The sequence below is a fragment of the Dromiciops gliroides genome, chromosome 3 (assembly GCF_019393635.1).
Source record: "Dromiciops gliroides isolate mDroGli1 chromosome 3, mDroGli1.pri, whole genome shotgun sequence".
NCBI classification, from domain to species: domain Eukaryota; kingdom Metazoa; phylum Chordata; class Mammalia; order Microbiotheria; family Microbiotheriidae; genus Dromiciops; species Dromiciops gliroides.
In genome coordinates this window covers 537,828,642-537,847,215 of record NC_057863.1, presented here as the reverse complement: position 1 = coordinate 537,847,215, position 18,574 = coordinate 537,828,642, and the positions used below count along the sequence as shown (strand labels likewise).

Genomic DNA, 18,574 nt, shown 5'->3' with positions numbered 1-18,574 from the left:
CAAATATCATAAATGGTGAAAAGTAAAAAAAAAATAATTTTCTAAAAGTAATTAAAGCATCATGATTTTGGCCCACCCTGTGTATTAGCGGCTGGGGAAGTCAACATGAAAATTACAAAAGTGCATTCTCTAGGTCACTGACTCCCTCTTTATGACCAGACACATTTTTATTATTTCCCTTACCTATAGACTGTGCTAATGAAATATTCCTAGGGTCAGAGATATGGGACTTGAGAGAGACTTGGAGTAGCTGTGAAGATCAGTTATATGAATTGGAACTCTATGAAAAAAGGGGGCAAATGAGAGTGAAGTGATGCTCTCTTACATGTGATAGGCTCATAAGTTAATTGATTTAAAAATGCATTGATTTCAGAAGCCATCTTATGCACTTCTTTCATTTTATAAATAAAGAAATCCAGATTAAATAACTTGCTTAAGGTCACATAATTGAGATTGTAAAAGGAGGGATGTGAACCCTCATCTTCTGACTTCACAGACAGTGCCCTTTCTACTGTACCACCACCACCTGCATGCACTTCCTTTTCTTATATTCATCTCTTGTAGGACCCTTAAAATGGCTTCAAAAGTGACTATTTATAAAATACTGCTAATGCTGATGTCAACAATAGCTGTCTGGATCCTGTTTATGGCTTCTGAAAACTTCTTAAAGGTAGAAATTGTTTTCTGTCTTCTATTTCAAAAGAAGTCAAGTAAATGATGTATAATTTATGGAGGGAGTTGTCAATGAGGTATTAATCTATAATGACTAAATGGCCAGAAGTTCCCCCCCTTCCCAGACCCCTTTCTTGGTTTCTGATATTTCCTTGAAGTTAATCCAGAGCCCTGGAACTAATTTTTTAGGTTCTGGTCTTTTTTGGCATGTCCAAAGCATAACCTATACCCCAATTACAGTCCTAGGAGGAACTGCTTTGTAGTTTGGTTTCTCTCTCAAGTGATAAATTGTTTTCTGGGTGGAAAAAAAATATGGATCCTTTGATTGGCTTGGATCTGGCCACAGGAAGTCCTGAGATCTCTACAGAAACGGGGGTGGGGGGGCAGTAGTAACTTATGAGTGGAAATACCTTGTGTGGTCAGCTTTCATTGATCTTTCCAATAACAGGGATTTCAGCTGAGAAAAATAAATGCTTAATCAGACAACTTCCTCGGAGGGATGGGCGAGTGTCTGGGCCACAAGTTGTCTTCCTTCAAGGGAGCTATGGACATGGCAAAATCCATAGTTTTTATTTTATCAAGAGATTATTATATGGCATCCTTCAATAATAGAATTTTTGAGGTATAAGGGGACATAAAGATCCAAACTACTCATGCTACAGTGAAGGGCAACTGAGATCAGAGAATTTAGAGTACTTGCCAGAAGTCACATAGATAATCAGTAGAACCAAGGCTAAAAAAAACTCATGTCTTTTGACTCTCAGTCAAATGTTCTGTCAACATAAAAAAAACCCCTAATCATCAACCTGTTATTCAATAAAAACTCAATAATTTGGCAGCTTGCATTGTTCTTCAGTTTCTCTGCCTATAAGGGAGCATACAGAGCTCCCTGAGAATGCATGCCCAGACACAGAAGCATCCATTCTCCCTAGCCATGCTGCCTTGAATGAGGTCCCATAAGTCTCCTTCCTCCTTTCTCCAAAGGGCATGTGATTCTACATGGGCAATATTCGTAGGGGCAAATTCCAAATGATAGCACTGAGAGGCCCATTTTTCCTGGTTTTATGTGCTGGCTGCAGGTACCCTCTGTGGTGGACAGAGGCTAATGCATTCCTAAGAGGTATTGGCCACAGCTGCTTCCTTCCTTCCTTTTGTGTGCTCCCACCCTGAACACTTTGTGAGCTGTGGTTGGTTGCCATTCCTATTCTGGGAGGTGGGTATGGCTGATTACTATAAGGAATATAATACAGAAGACTTAATTTCTGTTGACTCTTGTGATATTAATTAAAGAGGACAATATTCAATGGATTTGTGGGTGCCATCTAGTATTTTATCAATACTTCTAATAGAACTGTGTTTCAAAATGCTTCAGTATATTTAGCCTTATTTCTTTGCTTTCATTATATTGAATAATTATCTACAAAATATGATAAGAGGAGCCACAATTTAAATTTTACTGTAGGTAAAATGAACTTTGTCCAAGCTAATTTAAACATATCAAATGTTCTGAGTGACTTTGGAATAAGGATAAGAAGCATTTGGGAACAAAAATATTAGTAGTAGAGAGAAAAATGTCAGGGGAAGGATTCTCATCCTTTATTCTGAGCTACTGAGGTATCACTGACTGGGTTAGAGGAAAGAATTACAAGAATGGGAATTAGCAGATCTGGATTCCAGTGTTGGCTTTTGTACTATGTGAACTTGAAGAAGTCATACAAGCTCTCTGGGCCTTAGCTTCCTTGTTCTTAGTAGGGAGCTGAATGATATGTTCCCAATCATCCTCCATGTTTTAACTTTTTATGATTAAATGACTCAATCCCTACTCTTTGGCCTGGTTCTATTTGCTTTTCCACAAAGGGCCAACCAGTGAGAAGTATGGCAGGGAAACAAATGGTGTTATAATAGACCTCTAGGTGAAGTTAAGCTCAGCTTCTCTTTCTTCCATTCTCTCTACGTGCCAGTGATTTTACATCTCTATTTATCTAGCTGTCTACTTCAACTGCACTTAGATTGTCATTCCACCATGATTGTTCTAATCCAACAGGGTTCCAGACTTATAACACAGATAAGGATGAAAAGGGCAAACTTAAAAAAAAAGAGGCATTAGATTATATGACCTCTAACATCTCTTTTAACAAAAACATTATGACCTCTACTAATTATGTAGAGAAGCACACAAATATAGTGGAAAAACTAGTGGAACAAGAGTGAAAGAAACAGAAGACTTGGTCCTATCTCTTCTATTAGTATATTCTTTCATTCATTCAAATAATCAACCTACTATATGGCAAGGACTGTGCTAAATGCTAGGGATACACATATAAGAGTTAGAAAATCCCTGGATACAGAATTAGACAGGAAGTCAGGAAGACTCATTTTGCTGAGTTCAAATCTGACTTCTGATTACTAGGCATGTGAACTTTGTCAAGTCACTTAACCCTGTTTGTCTCAGTTTCCTCATCTACAAAATAAGCTAGTGAAGGAAATAGCAAACCATTGCAGTAATTTTGCCAAGACAACCCAAATTGGGGTCATAAAGAGTCAGATGCAACTGAAACAACTAAACAACAACAAGTCCTCAATGAAGTGCTTTGCAAACTTTAAACATATATATAAATGCTGCTATTGTTATAACTATAAAAAGGTGATTAAGGACATTAACAATTAGTGACTCATATACCTACCTTCTCACCTTTATAAAGTATTTTTGAGAATGGATACATATGTTTTAAATGTATACTTGATGAAAATATGAAATAAGGCAATGGTCAAACTTTCACAGTCACAGAATTGACAGAAAAATGAGAGAATACATTATCCCACTGTTATTTTTTTCTTTATTATAAAAAGTATTTTGGACACAGCTAGGTGGTGCAGTGGATAAAGCCCCAGCCCTGGATTCAGGAGAACCTGAGTTCAAATCCAGCCTTAGACCCTTGACACTTACTAGCTGTGTGACCCTGGACAAGTCACTTAACCCTCATTGCCCCAACAAAAAAAGTATTTGATCTGTTAGAGTAAAATTCCATCTTAGGAGTTCTCTTCTATGTATGAGTCAACTCTTATTGGGAGAGAACTCCTAAGTTTTTTTTTTTTAAAAAAAGATTGTTTGCAGTGGAATCAGCGGTGTTACTTAGGAGGAAAGGTAGCTCTTTCTCCTTGACTAGAAGAAAAAGAAGAAAGATTGAGGAATGGTGATTCAGAGAATATTTTCAGAAGTCACTAGGCTTTAATAGGTAATTAAACCTCTTAAAATCATAGGCTATGACAAGAGGGAACAGGGTGTGTATTATACATGGGGTAAAATGTATTTTCTCTACAATACCAAGTAAGCTTAATATGTTAAGAAGAAGGATGATAAAGTTTGGGGAAAGAAGGAATTTAGTAGAGTTATAAATGGAGCTATTAGATATACTGGCCTTCTTTGACAAGGTTAGTCAAATTATAGTTGAAAGAGCTCTAGGGGGAATCAAAGCCAAGATGGCTGAGGACAGTCAGTGACTTGCCTGAGCTCTCCCCAAGAACCTTCCAAATACCTTAAAATAATGCCATAAGACAATTCCTAGAGCAGCAGAACCCACAAAAGGACAGGGGTGAAACCATTTTCCAGTCAAAGACAACTTAGAAGTTCAGCAGGAAAGGTCGGTTGAATGGGGGTGAGAGTAGGGTGTAGCCCAACATAGGCCATGCCAGCACAGAACCAGCCCCAATGCAAACCCAGCACTAGCCCCAGTCCCAACAAACCAGGAGCAGGCCTCAGGAGCCTCTGAATCAGCAGCAGAAATTAGCCTACAGACGGTAAAGGGTCAAACAATTCCAGAAGTAGATTACAGGGGTCTCTTTTCTAGCACTGAGGCAGGACACTTTTATTTTGCCCATACTTAGATCCAGGCCACAGTCTTCGGTGGCAGTCCCAGGTGGGGGAAGAGCACAAATACACAAGAGCTTGCAGCCATAGTGGAGCAGGCTTCATAGTTCCAGGGCAGAAAAGCATGCCTGTGGTTGCTTGCGGACTAGAGCACAGGCCAGGAGAATGGTGACCACACCTCACCTTAAATCATACCACTTTGGAAGAACTAAGGACTTACAAATTACTAGAAGTATTTCTGAAAACAGCTGCTCAACTTCCCTTGAAACTTGGGACGGTGCACCCTCTACCCTGGAAGCAGTGCCCCACTTTAACAAAGAGTTAAAAGTCAAGAAATAGACTGGGAAAATGAGCAAACAGAAAAACAATGCTGACCTAAGAAAGTTTCTATGGTGACAAGAAGATCAAAATATACCCTCAGAAGAAGATAACAAAATCAAAGCTCCTACACCCAAAGCTTCCAAGAAAAAATATGAATTGGTCTAAGGCCACAGAAGTACTCAAAAAGTACTTTGAAAATAAAGTAAGAGAGTTAGAGGAAAAAACAGAAAGAGAAATGAGAGTGATGCAAGAAAATCATAAAAAAAGTCAACAGCTAGGTAAAGGAGACACACAAAAATAATGAAGAAAATAACACCTTAAAAACAGACTTGGGGCAGCTAGGTAGCACAGTGGATAGAGAACTGGCCCTGGATTCAGGAGGACCTGAGTTCAAATCCAGCTTCAGACACTTGACACTTACTAGCTGTGTGACCCTGGGCAAGTCATTTAACCCCAATTGCCTCACCAAAAAAAACCCCAAAAACCCAAAAAACTCCAGACTGGTCAAAATGGTAAAAGAAGTACAAAAAGCCAATGAGGAAAAGGATACTTTGAAAAGCCAAACTGACTAAATAGAAAAGGAGGTACAAAAGCTCTCTGAAGAAAATAATTCCTTAAAAATTAGGATTAAGCAAATGGAAGCTAATGACTTTATGAGAAATAAAGAAACAATAAAGCAAAACCAAAAGAATGAAAAAATAGAAGGCAATGTGAATTATCTCATTGGAAGAACAACTGACTTGGAAGATAGATCCAGGAGAGAGAATCTGAAAACTACTGGGCAACCTGAAAGCCATGATCAAAAAAAGAACCTACACATCATCTTCCAAGAAATTGTCAGGGGAAATTGCCCTGATATTCTAGAAGCAGAAGGTAAAACAGAAAGTGAAAGAATCCACCAACAACTTCCTGAAAGAGATCCCAAAATGAAAACTTCCAGGAATATTAAAGCCAAATTCCAGAGCTCCCGGGTCAAGGTGAAAATATTGCAAGCAGCTAAAAAGAAACACTTCAAACACTGTAAAGCCACAGTCAGGATAACACAAGACCTAACAGCTTCTACATTAAAGGATCAGAAGGTTTAAAAGATTATATTCTGGAGGACAAAGGAACTGGGATAATAACCCAGAATCCTCTATCCAGCAAAGCTGAGTATAATCCATCAAGGGGGGAAATTAGAATTCCTAATAAACCTTTTTATTTTACAAGCTTCATGATGAGCCTCCAATTCTTTGGATGAGCTAGACAACGAATCCAGGTTGAGAGTTCCCCCAACAACCCCCTCCTAATAAGGCCTAATTTCTGGCTCTGTATAAACTTCAGAAAGAGTAATCCTTTTAAAAGTTGTTTTTAAATGATAACCTAGAGTCATTATTGGCCATAGATAAATATACCACTGGCTCACCCCTCTGTGATTCATGTCTTTTCTTTTCATTTGTTTTGGCATGGAGTATGCTATTGGGAAATAAAGCACTTTACCTTTAAGAAGTTTCTAGAAGCTATCAAAATGATTACTGCAGCCACCACACACATTATCATTACCAGCAGTTTCCAAGCAGTCAAGTTTGAAGTCCTGCTAAGCAGCCTGTGAGAGATAAACATAAAAAAATGCAAAGAATAAGGACATAGCTTTATGCTTGGTTCCTATCATTTTTTTTGTTTTTATCATTTTTTATAACTCTCTCTCATTCTTTGACCCTTTCTCTTTGCTTGCTTCACATGTCACAAGCACATTATATAGAGGAAGGACATTAAACATAAAGAAGTTGCCTATATCTCTACAAGGAATTACTAAGGGAATTACTTAGGGAACAAACCTTTCTAAACTCTTTAGGGAATTTTCCCATCCCTAATTATAATGCATGTCTCCTTTTGGCCCACTCCCTCAGGTCACTAAAGATTCAATAGTAACAGAAAGATTTTCTGTAAAAGTTAATAAAGAAAAAACTATTATTGCTTGAGCACTTTAATTAAACCAGGTGGCAACCTTCTTTTTAAGGGCCTTCCCTCCTATTTCCTGCCAGTCACCTATACCCCTTTAATAAGAATCTCAGAATTGGGAAAATCAACAGACGCAGTTTGGTTCAACCTATGAATTATGTCCACAATAGCCCAATAAGTTGGTATCCAGTCATCTTTTAAAATACTCCCTTCCCATTTGTCATGAAAATTTCTGTCTGACGAAGGAAAGAAACAACAAAATCTCCAAGTTGAAGAAAATAGGTTTATTGAGAGAGGGCCGGTCTCACAATAAAGCCAGTCTCAATCAGGGGTAGGTCCTGAGAGACCCAGAACTTGGGGCTCACCAAGCCTCCACAGGGCTTACAAATTCTAGACAAACTTCTTCTCAAATTTGCAATCATTGGTTGATCAGCCAAAATTTGCTTTCTAGTCACTAGCTTTGTCATTAGTGGGGAATACCACAATCTGTAAACTGTGATGTAATAGATGTTAGCTAGAAGCTACTTAGCATTGCTAATCAGAAGAGGATGGCTGATCAGAAGCATGATCTACCAATTAGAATTACTAGACACCACATGCTGAGGTGGAGAGGATGATGTCTAGAAGCAACAGATGATGGCTAGAGATGTTCTAGCAAGAATTGATGATCGTACAGCATTGCTAATCATCCAACATGGGCTAATCATTCAACATTTGCTGATCATGCAACATTGAGATTAGCTCTATTATTCACTTAATCAACTAATAAAATAGAATAAAATATCTAGATAGAGTAAATCATAATTGTTAGTTGATATACTGATTATCCTCATATAAATCTCTTATAACCAAGGGATAGGGAAAATCTCACTCACACATGACAGAGAATGCACTATACATGGACAACCCATAACATTATTGGATAACTGATCTTCCCCTCTGCCACTTCCACCATTAAGCTCCAGGTATATGCTTCTAGGTCAAGCACAAGCACCTTTCAGACATTCACTATTTCATTCTCAATACTTGGTTTGGGGATCCATCCTCACCTGCTGTATTTCCTGGTATATTTTCACTTTTTGGTTAATGATTTATTATTTTGTTTCATTTTGTTTTGAGCCTCTTCACAAATTATTTCTTGCTACACTCCTCTGTCTGTCTGTCTGTCTCTCTGTCTCTGTCTCACTGTCTCTCTCTGTCTCTCTCTCTGTCTGTCTCTCTCTCTGTCTCTCTCTCTCTGTCTCTGTCTCTGTCTCTCTCTTGTCTCTTCCCCCACCTTCCAGGAAGTAACCATTACTGTATTTGTGGATGAAACTCTTTTCAGTTATTCTCATCTTTCTTTAACTTTTTTTCCCCTCTGTCTATGAGGATTATGGTAGTGTACAAAGAAGGTATTCCAATTCAGAAGCCCTTTATGACTTCCTCTTAACCATTTTTATTTGATAGGTTGTTGTTTTATAAATCCTTAAGAGAAAGGGCATTTTAAAAAAAGAAAGAGAAAGAGTATAAACGAGTTCTGAATTGTATATCATAGGATACCCAGAACTTCTTTAGCTTAAGCTAGCTGTTTTTTTAAAATTTTATTAATTTTATTAAATACTTCCCAATTATATGTAAAATTTCAAAATTAAAAAAAAATTGAGTTCCAAATGCCCCCTCACCCTTTCCAGACCACTTGAAAAGGCAAGCAATATATCTATTATATATGTGAAGTCATGAAAAGCCTATTTTCATAGTAGCCATGTTGCAAAATAAAACACACACAAACAAGAAAAATAGAGGAAAAATTTTTAAAAGGATGCTTCAGTTTGCACTCAGAGTTGATCAGTTCTCTCTCTGGAGGTGCATAGAAGTTTTTATGATGGGTCCTTTGGAATTGTCTTGGATCATTGTTTGGATCAGAGTAGCTGAGTCTTTCACAGTTGATCATCATTTCAATGTTGGTGTTACTATAAAATGAAAATGAGCTTCTGGTCACTTCACTTTGCATCTGCTCAAATAAATATTCCCAGGATTTTCTGAACCCATCCCCCTCATCATTTCTTATAGCACAATTTTCATCACAATCAGATATTATGACTTGTTTAGACATTTCCCAATTGATGGGCATCACCTCAATTTCCAATTCTTTGCCAACACAAAAAGAGCTGCTATAAAAAAAAAAACATTTCTATATACAGGTCCTTTTCCCTTTCCTTTGATCTCTTTGGGATACAGATCTAGCAGTGGTATTGCTGGGTGAAAGGGCGTGCACAGTTTTATAGCCCTTTGAGCACAGTTCCAAATTGTTCTCCAAAATGGTTGGATCAGTTCACAACTCTACCAGTGCATTAGTGTCCCAATTTTTCCACATTCCATTCAGCATTTGTAATTTTCCTTTTCTGTAATGTTAGACAATCTGATGATTATAAGGTGATATTTCAGTGTTGTTTTTATTTGCATTTTTTTCTAATCAATAGTAATTTTGTCGCAAAAATTTCTAATTCCAAAGAAGAAAAAGAAACAGTGAAGTCTCCAAGCCATAGAAAATAGTTTTATTGAGAGAGGGATTGTGTTTCACAATAAAGCTGGTTGGTCAGGGGTAGGACCTGAAAGAACCTGAGCAGTACCAGGAGATGATATTTATACCAATTTATTAAGTCTCAAAAGCAATATACCTTAACCCTTTAGGACCAACCGTTTTAGAGCATATTGATTATGGTACAGGAAAAGAATACCTTTAAGCATAAACATGAGCTTTAGAGGTGACCCATCATGGCTGGAAGCTTGCCAGCTCCCCACAAATGAGACAAAGCCTAACAATTTTACAAACATTATCTTTCTAAAGGAACATTTATATATGTCTCAATGCTGATTGGTTCCTTCACCTTACAAGATACTATTTTTAGTGTTGTTGTTTAACCACAATGCACCTTCTTAAACAGGGACATCACAACACAAAGTTGGTACATAAGCCATATCAAATAGTTGAAATAGAGTCAAAGAACATTGGTTATGGTTTATGGAAGGACAAGATTGAAATATGTACATAGAGAAACAATTTATATATCTACAGAATACTTAAACATATTGAATCACCATTTATCTCATATTATACTGATTATTATCACAGTTAAATCACTCATATTAAAGGGTTGGGGAAAATCTCACTCACATTATAAAAGCATTTTTTTCATGTGACTATTAATAGCTTTGATTTCTTCTTCTGAAAACTACCTGTATATATGTTTTGACCATTTATCACATAGGGAATGGCTCTTATTTTTAAGACTTTGACTCAGTTTTCTATATACTTCAGAAAAGAGGCTTTTACCAGTAAAACTCACTATAAACTGTTTTGCTAATTTCCTGCTTTTCTTCTAATTTTGGCTGTATTAATTTTGCTTTTGCAAAAACTTTTTAATTTCCTGTAATCAGAATTGCTTTTTATGTAACTACTTGTATGAGAAATAATTTTTGTAATTAATATCTTAGAGATATAGTCCTGACTTCCTCTCATTCTGAAGTCCTTCTTGATGAGATAAAATCAACTCTCCTTAGTCCTCATCAGGGCTATAAACTATAAGATAAGATACTCTTCTTGTCCCTGGTGACAACTATAAACTTTTAATATAATTTTGATAAGATAAGAATAATCCTTTTAAATTCTTGTTAGGGCAATAGAAATTTGATCTGGGGTAAAGAGTAATAATTAATCTTAGGTTGGGGAGTGGTCTGCTATCAGCCTTTCATTTTAATATAGTCTACTTTCACATTAAGTTGACCAATCAGAAGTGATTAGGCATCCCTTAGTAACACTTCCTCCTTGAAGGGCATATAATCTGTGACTCCACCACCATTAAGGATCTTTGGTCTGAGAGGGACAGCAAGATACCTCATTTTACTAATAACACTCCAGCGTTATTAATAAAATGATTAAATTACCTAGAAAGTATGTCTCTCTTATTTTTAATCATCATACGTGGAAATACTGCTGTTTGTGATGTTAGTGTTAGCTGCCTATATCATTTTGATATCATCAGAAAACTCCTCAAAAGTAGGAATTGATTTCTGTTTTGGTTTCAATTATTACCCCGAAGACAAATCAAAATAGATGCCATAGCTTGCACAAAAAAATACAAGTTAAATAAATAAATATTTCAACATTCCCTACCACCACCCCCTATATTGGTGAAACATGCTGTCCTTGAAGTTTGTCCAATGGTCTGCAAAAGAAATAATAAGGGATATTAAAAAGTTAAACTGTTTATATTCCTACATGGGAAGATGATATTTGTAAGTCATAAAAACTTTCTCATTATTAAGGTACCTGGATGGAGTATATTTAGACAAAGGGCATGAGTGTGAGTTGAATAAAATTAAGAGGTGAGGAGAATGCACTGGGAGAAAGGGAAAGGGAGAGGTGGAATGGAATAAAGTATTGCACATTAAAAAAATAAGAAAAAAGCTTATACAATGGAGGAGAAGATGGGGGAAGTGCTGGGGAGTGAGGGAACTTTACTCTCATTGGAATTGGCTCAAAGAGGGAATAACATACACATTTAATTGGGTATAATAATCTACCTTACCCTGAAGGAAAGTAGGAGAGAAGGGGATAAGGGGTTAGGGTGATAGAAAGGAGGTCATATTGGGGGAGGGGACAGTCAGAAGCAAAATACTTTTGAGGAGAGACAGGGTGGAAGAAGATAGAAAATAGAGTGAATGTCATGGGGAGGGAATATGATGGAGGAAAACACAATTAGCAATAGTAACTGTGAAAAGAATTTGAAGCAAGTTTGTCTGACAAGCCCCATTTCTCAAACACATAGGGAACTGAGTCAAATTTATTAAAATTATTAAAATAAGAGCCATTCCCAAATTGATAGATGATCAAAAGATATGAAGTTTTCAAATGAAATAATCAAAGCTACCTATAGTTATATGAAAAAAATGTTCTAATTCACTATTGATTGGAGAGATGCAGGTCAAAACCATTCTAGAGTACTACCTTATACCTATTGAATTGGCTAACAGGACAGCAGAGGAAAATAACAAGTGTGGTAGGGGATATGGGGAAAATGAGACATCAATGCACTCTTGGTAAAGTTGTAAACTGATTCAAACATTCTGAAGAGAAATTTGGAACTATGGCTAAAGGGCTTTAAACCATGTATACACTTTGACGTAGTAATATTACTACTAGGTCAGTATCCAAAAAGAGATAAAAAACAAAAAAGTTGACTTAAAAATTGAGGAGATCCTCATCAATTGGGGAATGACTGAACAAATCGTGGGATGAGATTATGGTGGGATATTATTTTGCTATAAGAAATGATGAGCAGGATGCTATCAGAAAAACATGGAAAGACTTACAGGAGTCAATGCAAAGGGAAATGTACTATACACAAAGTAACAGAAAAATTGTAAGATAATCAGCTGTGAATGACAGCTATTTTCAGCAATGCAATGATCTAAGACAATTCTGAAGGACTTAAGAAAAATGCCATTTATCTCCAGGGAAAGAACTGATGTTATCTGAATACAGATTGAAGCATAATGGTTTTTTAGTTCCTTTTTTAAAAGTTTTTTTGTCTGTTTTCTTTCACAGTCTGACTAATGTGGAAATGTTTTGCATAAATACAGATGTATAACTTATATTGAATTGCTTGTGTTCTTTCTTTCGGGGGGTGGGGAGGGAACAAGGAAGAGAATTTGGAACACAAATTTTTAAAAATCTACATTAAAATTATTTTTACATGTAATTTAGGAAAAAATAAAATAAATAAAAATAAATAAAAAAAATAAAAAATAAAAATAAAATTCTAAATAAATGGGGGAAAAACAAAAAAAGAAAGAGAAAGAAATAAAGAAAGAGAGAGAGAGAGAAAGAAAGAAAGAAAGAAGGAAAGAAAGGAAAAAAGAGAGAAAGTCTTTTGTCTGCTATGGCATTAATCCCAGGCAAGCCACTGAGCTTCTTGGGTCTTCAATTTCTTCTTTTCTAAAACAAGGAGTTTAGACTACATAATCTACATGGTACTTCCCATATCACAATATTCAAATCAGTTTCATTTCATTACCTTATACCTATTGAATTGGCTAACAGGACAGCAGAGGAAAATAACAAGTGTGGTAGGGGATATTATAATGGTATTTCCAATGCTTTTATTAAAAGATATGTGTCCCCTGACAAGTATTTTAACTTCTTCTGGACTCAGTGAAGCTAAAAAGCAACAAAAGATACTATTTGTCTGGCCAACAAGAAGTGTTTGGTAAATTAGCCTGGTGTTGAATGCGTAGCTAGGTAGAGCTGGTTAGCACAGTGGATAGAGTGCCACACCTGGAGTCAGAAAGACTCATCTTCCTGAGTTCAAATACTGTCTCAGACACTTGCTAGCTGCTTGACCCTAGGCAAGTCACTTACCCTGTTTGTCTCAGTTCCTCATCTGTAAAATGAACTGGAGAAGAAAATGTCAAATCACTCCAGTATTTTTGCCAAGAAAACCCCACAAAAGATCATGAAGAGTCAAACACAACTGAAATGACTTAACAACAAAAACAACGACAACAGAATCAAGAACACTCAATTTGGAGCCAGCAAATTTAGGTGCAAACCCTAGAAGAATTTAGCAGTGTAAATTTAGTCAATCACCAAGAGGTTTTATGGGTTTCAATTTTCTCATTTGGAAAAAAAAAGAAACTGAACTAAATTATCACTGATTAGAACTGATTATCAGCAGTTTCAGTTGAGCATGTTCAGAAGCCAGATTGCAGAGGGTTTAGAAGAGAGAGAAGTTTAGCTGAGATATGGAAGACAGATATAGAACAATAGCTAGTGGTTTGTTTTTGGTTATATGTATGGGTAGTAAGGAAGGAAACTTCTACCTCTAAATTCTTACTATAATTTAATGGAATGACTGGGAGTCTTGGAGAAAAGTGATGGTGTCATTTCAGAGTTTATAATAGCTATCAAATGTCAATTCTAAGTATATTCAGACTTGTGCCTCTTCCTCTGAGGAAGGAAATTAACACAAAGAAACACTGTCCTTTTACACCTTCATGTACTTTGATTCAGTGTCATTAACTTCGCTGCTGTTTTCCTTGGCATTCCTTGTGTGGCCTTCAGGTCTCAGTTAAAGTTCCACCTTCAGCAACAACCTTTTTCCAGTTCTCCTCAATCTCAAAGACTTCCCTTTGAGATGATCTCCAATTTAACCTGTATATATCTTGTTTGTATACAGGCATATTGTCATCAATGATTTGGATAAAGTCATTAAATGTCATATTCATAAAATTTGCAGATGAAATAAAGCTAGGAGGAATTACTAACACATTGGATGACAGAATCAAGAACCACAAAATTTCTTGACATTGTAAAGCAAGGGTTGACAAGCTATGTCATGTTATAGTTTGCTGACAACTTTTTTAGAATATTTGGGCCAAATCCAATAAGATGAAATTCAGTAGAGATAAATGTACAATGTCACACTTGGTTCAAAAAGTCAACTTCACAAATACAGCCTAGGGAAAATATGATTAGAGAATAGTTTGCATGAAAAAATAGACTATAAACTCAGTTTGAGTCAGTAGTATAATCCAGAAGACAAAAAAGTATACATAGACTTAGGATGTATTAATAGAGGCTCACTGTCATTCCTTTTTTTTTTTTTTGCAGGGCAGTGAGGGTTAAATGACTTGCTCAAGGTCACACAGCTAGTTAGTGTCAAGTGTATGTAGTTGGATTTGAACTCAGGTCCTCCTGAATCCAGGTCCTGTGCTTTATCCACTGCACCACCTAGCTGCCCAATAGAGGCTCAGTGTCTGGGAAACTGGTAAAAGACAAAAGGCTTTCTGTACTCTGCCCTAGATAAGATGACATGTGGAGTGGTATGTTTAGCTCTGGGAACCACAGTTCTGTAAGCACAATTATAAGCTAGAGAATTTTCAGTGCAGAGCAACCAGAAAAGAGAAGGGCTTTTAGTCCATGTCCTGTGAAAATTGGTTGAAGGAACCAAGGATGTTTAACATGTAGAAGAGAAGGCTCAAGGGGGACATAATAGGTGAATGTCAGTATTTGAAGCATTGTCAATTGGAGGATTAGACATATTTCATTTGGTCACAGAAACCAGATTTAAGAGCCAAAGTTGGAAGTTCAAAGAGGCAAATTTAGGTTTGATGTCAGTCAATCAATAAGTATTGATAAAGCACCCATTGTGTTAAGAGCTGGGGATATAATAAAGGTAAAAGATATCCCCTCCTCTCAAAGAGCTCCACATTCTAGTGGGAGAAATAATATGCAAACAATAGAGTTATCGAAAAGAAGAATGGGCTCTATTGAAAGGTGATGATAGGTTATCCCTCACTGGACATATCTAAATGGATGTATGACTATTGCTTTCTTTCTTCCTTTTTTCTCCTTGGGTGGTTCCATCCTAAAACCTCTGGGAATAAGTTTATGTATCTGCTTAGCCATTTCTGATAAAGGTCAATAAACATTTGTTAAGAGCTAGCTACATGCTAGATATTGTTATGGGTGTGGGGGGAAATGAAGACAAAAACAAAATAGTGCCTTGACTTGATGAGATTACATTCTATTGGGAGATAAAACATATAGGTGTGCATATATTATACTATATATATGACTGTATAGCAAATAAAAGGGTTTTGTTTTTTTTATTTCTTAGCTTTCACAGAAATGGGTGAGTATTATCAGCTAAGGAAATCAAGAGAAGATCCCAAGCTTGGTCACCACCTGACTTCTTTTTCCTGCCTTCCTTTTAATTTCTCTAACTTTTAAGTGGATTCTCACCTATCATCTTGTTTATCTAATTGCCCTAAGATCTTCTTCTCAGGTAGCTACTTCCAAGTATTAGGGATAGAGAATGATAGAACAATGAAAATTGAATATGAGAAAGCTGTTATTCATAACTTAGTAAAGTCACCTGTCATGATGCCCAAATTTAAACAGATTCTATGTTCTGCACATACTAAATTATCATTCTTTTTGTTTCAGTCTGGGCTCAAATTGAAACTTCCCATCTCTGTACATCACTGGGACACTTCCAGAAGTTGCTTATGTACCGAAATGCCACTCAGCACAGCTACAGAACCCACAGAGATTGAGCTGAAAATAAAGAAAATAGTCAATCAACAAGACAAGCTCATTCCACACAGACCATTCTCTCATGTCAATACCACCACCAGTGCAGCCCACAGTGTGGCCACAATCATCAATCCTAAGACTACCTACTGCAGGGGGGATCAGCTAGACATCTTCCTGGAAATGAGAGACCATTTGGGGCACAGAAAGAAATATGGAGGAGACTTCTTAAGGGCCAGGATTTCTTCCCCAGAACTGAAGGCAGGAGCTTCAGGAAGAGTGACTGACTTCAACAATGGTACCTACCTTGTCAGCTTCACACTATTCTGGGTGGGCAGAGTCTCTGTATCTCTTCTACTCATTCACCCCAGTGAAGGGGTGTCTGCACTCTGGAGAGCAAGGAATATGGGCTATGATAAGGTGATTTTCACAGGTCAATTTGCCAATGGCACATCCCAGGTCTTCACTGAATGTGGCCTGGTTCTAAACACAAGTGCTGAATTGTGCCAATACCTGGACCAACGAGATCAAGAAGCCTTCTACTGTGTGAAACCTCCACGTGTATCCTGTGATGCACTCACCCATATGAAGACCAGGAATAGTAAAGTTTCTTATCTTACTGTAAAGGAGAAAACCCTTTTTCAAAGGTAAACAGAATTTCAAATATACAAGTAGATGTAGATTGAAGAGCAAAGTTTCCTAACTGAAGATTGTTTTCCTAACTGAGCTATATTAATACAGTAAGAGTCACATGAAATTAATTTATAGAAAGGGAAATTCCTAGAAAAACATTTTCTTTCATATACACTTGTCATTTTCAAAAAAGTGAGTGATGTCCCTGGATTCTTATAAACAAGTGTTGGTTTTCTCTTATCTGAAAAGAGATATGGTCAGATAGAATTGTATACAAGTATTTTCAGTTAAAATCTAATTAAAACAAGAGAAATAACTCACCTATGAACTTGTAAGTGTTGCTTGTAAATGTCCTTATGTTAACCTATAATTTAATAGTGAAAAAGAACAAAGGCAAAAGTTTAGGAATGAATGGATGTGGGCTTATCATTGAGTCTGAGCCTACAACTGATAAATTTATGTTTCTGTCTTTTGAAGGTCCAATGTGGGGGTTGAAATTATGAAAAGTTTCAAAGCCATTGAGGTCTCAAATTGTAACAGTAAGTCAGTTCTGTTCTGGAGTTGGTGATACTTGGTTCCTGTACTTTTTGAATGAAATTTCCTCATATATAACTTTTACTCAGCATTAGGTCAGTTGGCAAAAAGGAGATTTGGGGAAAGCTGGAACACAAATCAGAGGAGTTACCAAAGTATCCTTCCTTATAAAATAATTATACAAAAGGAAACATTTTCAATCTAAGTTAAAGGCAGTCATCATTCTGAGTTTAATTATCCTCTGCCATGATCACCATCTGAGTATTTAGAAATTATTTTGGATTGTATAGAACTAAAAAATATGGACAGCCTTAAACTTAGGACTTTATTCACACCTATACTTTCTCCTAAATGTTTTGATGAAGGTGCATAGAATCAGAATCTTCTTGAATAAAATCTCCCTCCAATCCATGTTTCTCACAGTTGCCAGATCTATGTCTTATGCATAGATTAGTTCATGTTACTGTTCTCTTAGAAACCCTTTCAACAAGATCATGAACAACCAAATTGCACCTTGCCATCCCAAACAATGTCATACTGCCCTTTCCACTTTTCCTATGATTTAGGCACATCATTATTCCCTATGTAAGAACTATGTTTTCCCTTCCATAGACCCATAATTTGCCTTGAGCTTGCAAGGGCTTCTACCCTAGCTTCACTTTCAACTTGTTAAAACACTTCATCCTTTAAAATCCACTTTAAATGTCACCTCTTCTAAGCAGTTATAGATGAAATTTAATAGTCATGAATGATCTTTCCTTCTTCAGATTTCATTTAGAACTCTGTAGGCACATCTCTTATGTACTTATATATTATTTTGCATTAGTCACTTATGTTTGGGACATATAAAAGGAAAAACAACAAAAAGAAGCCTTTATTAAGCATTTTGTATATTAACAGATGCTGGAAATACAAAGACATTTTTTAAAAAGGTAAGTCTCTGTCTTTTTTTTTTTTTTTAGTGAGGCAATTGGGGTTAAGTGACTTGCCCAGAGTCACACAGCTAGTAAGTGTTAAGTATCTGAGGTCGGATTGGAACTCATGTACTCCTGAGTCCAGGGCTGGTGCTCTATCCACTGTGCAACCTAGCAGCCCCAAGTCTCTGTCTTACATGAGTTAATAGTATCCACTAAAGAGATTTATTATATATACAGATAAGTAAATGTGAGATAATTTGAGGAGGGAGAGAACATTGATACTTTCAAGGGATCAAAAAAGGCTTCACCTGGAAGGTAGTACCTAAGCTAAGTCCTGTAGAAAGCTAAGGCTTCTAAGAGACAAAGGTCCAGAGAGAAAGGGAAAGATAGAGACAAAGATACAAAGTTCCATTTTGGATATTCTGAGTTTGATCTGCCTATGAGATATATGGTAGGAGATATCCAGTAGACAGTTTGCAATGGGGACTGTAGTTCAAGAAGGATATTAAGGATTATTGTTTACATTTGGAAATCATGAACATAGAGATAATAATTGAACCCTTGGGAACTGATGAAATCACCAAAGGAGAGAGGGTAGAGAGAGAGAGAGGA

At 36.6% G+C, this 18,574-nt stretch overlaps 1 protein-coding gene across 1 annotated transcript in view; it reads left to right on the top strand.

Moving 5' to 3' along the window:
* The first annotated feature begins 574 nt into the window (after window positions 1–574).
* Window positions 575–18,574, top strand: part of LOC122750973 (NXPE family member 1-like) — a 34,258-nt gene continuing 16,258 nt past the window's right edge. Inside the window, exons 1-4 of the mRNA XM_043997861.1 lie at window positions 575–679; window positions 14,379–14,389; window positions 15,845–16,525; window positions 16,989–17,050. Coding sequence (XP_043853796.1) covers window positions 575–679; window positions 14,379–14,389; window positions 15,845–16,525; window positions 16,989–17,050 — 859 coding nt within the window. The remainder of the gene's footprint in view (window positions 680–14,378; window positions 14,390–15,844; window positions 16,526–16,988; window positions 17,051–18,574) is intronic.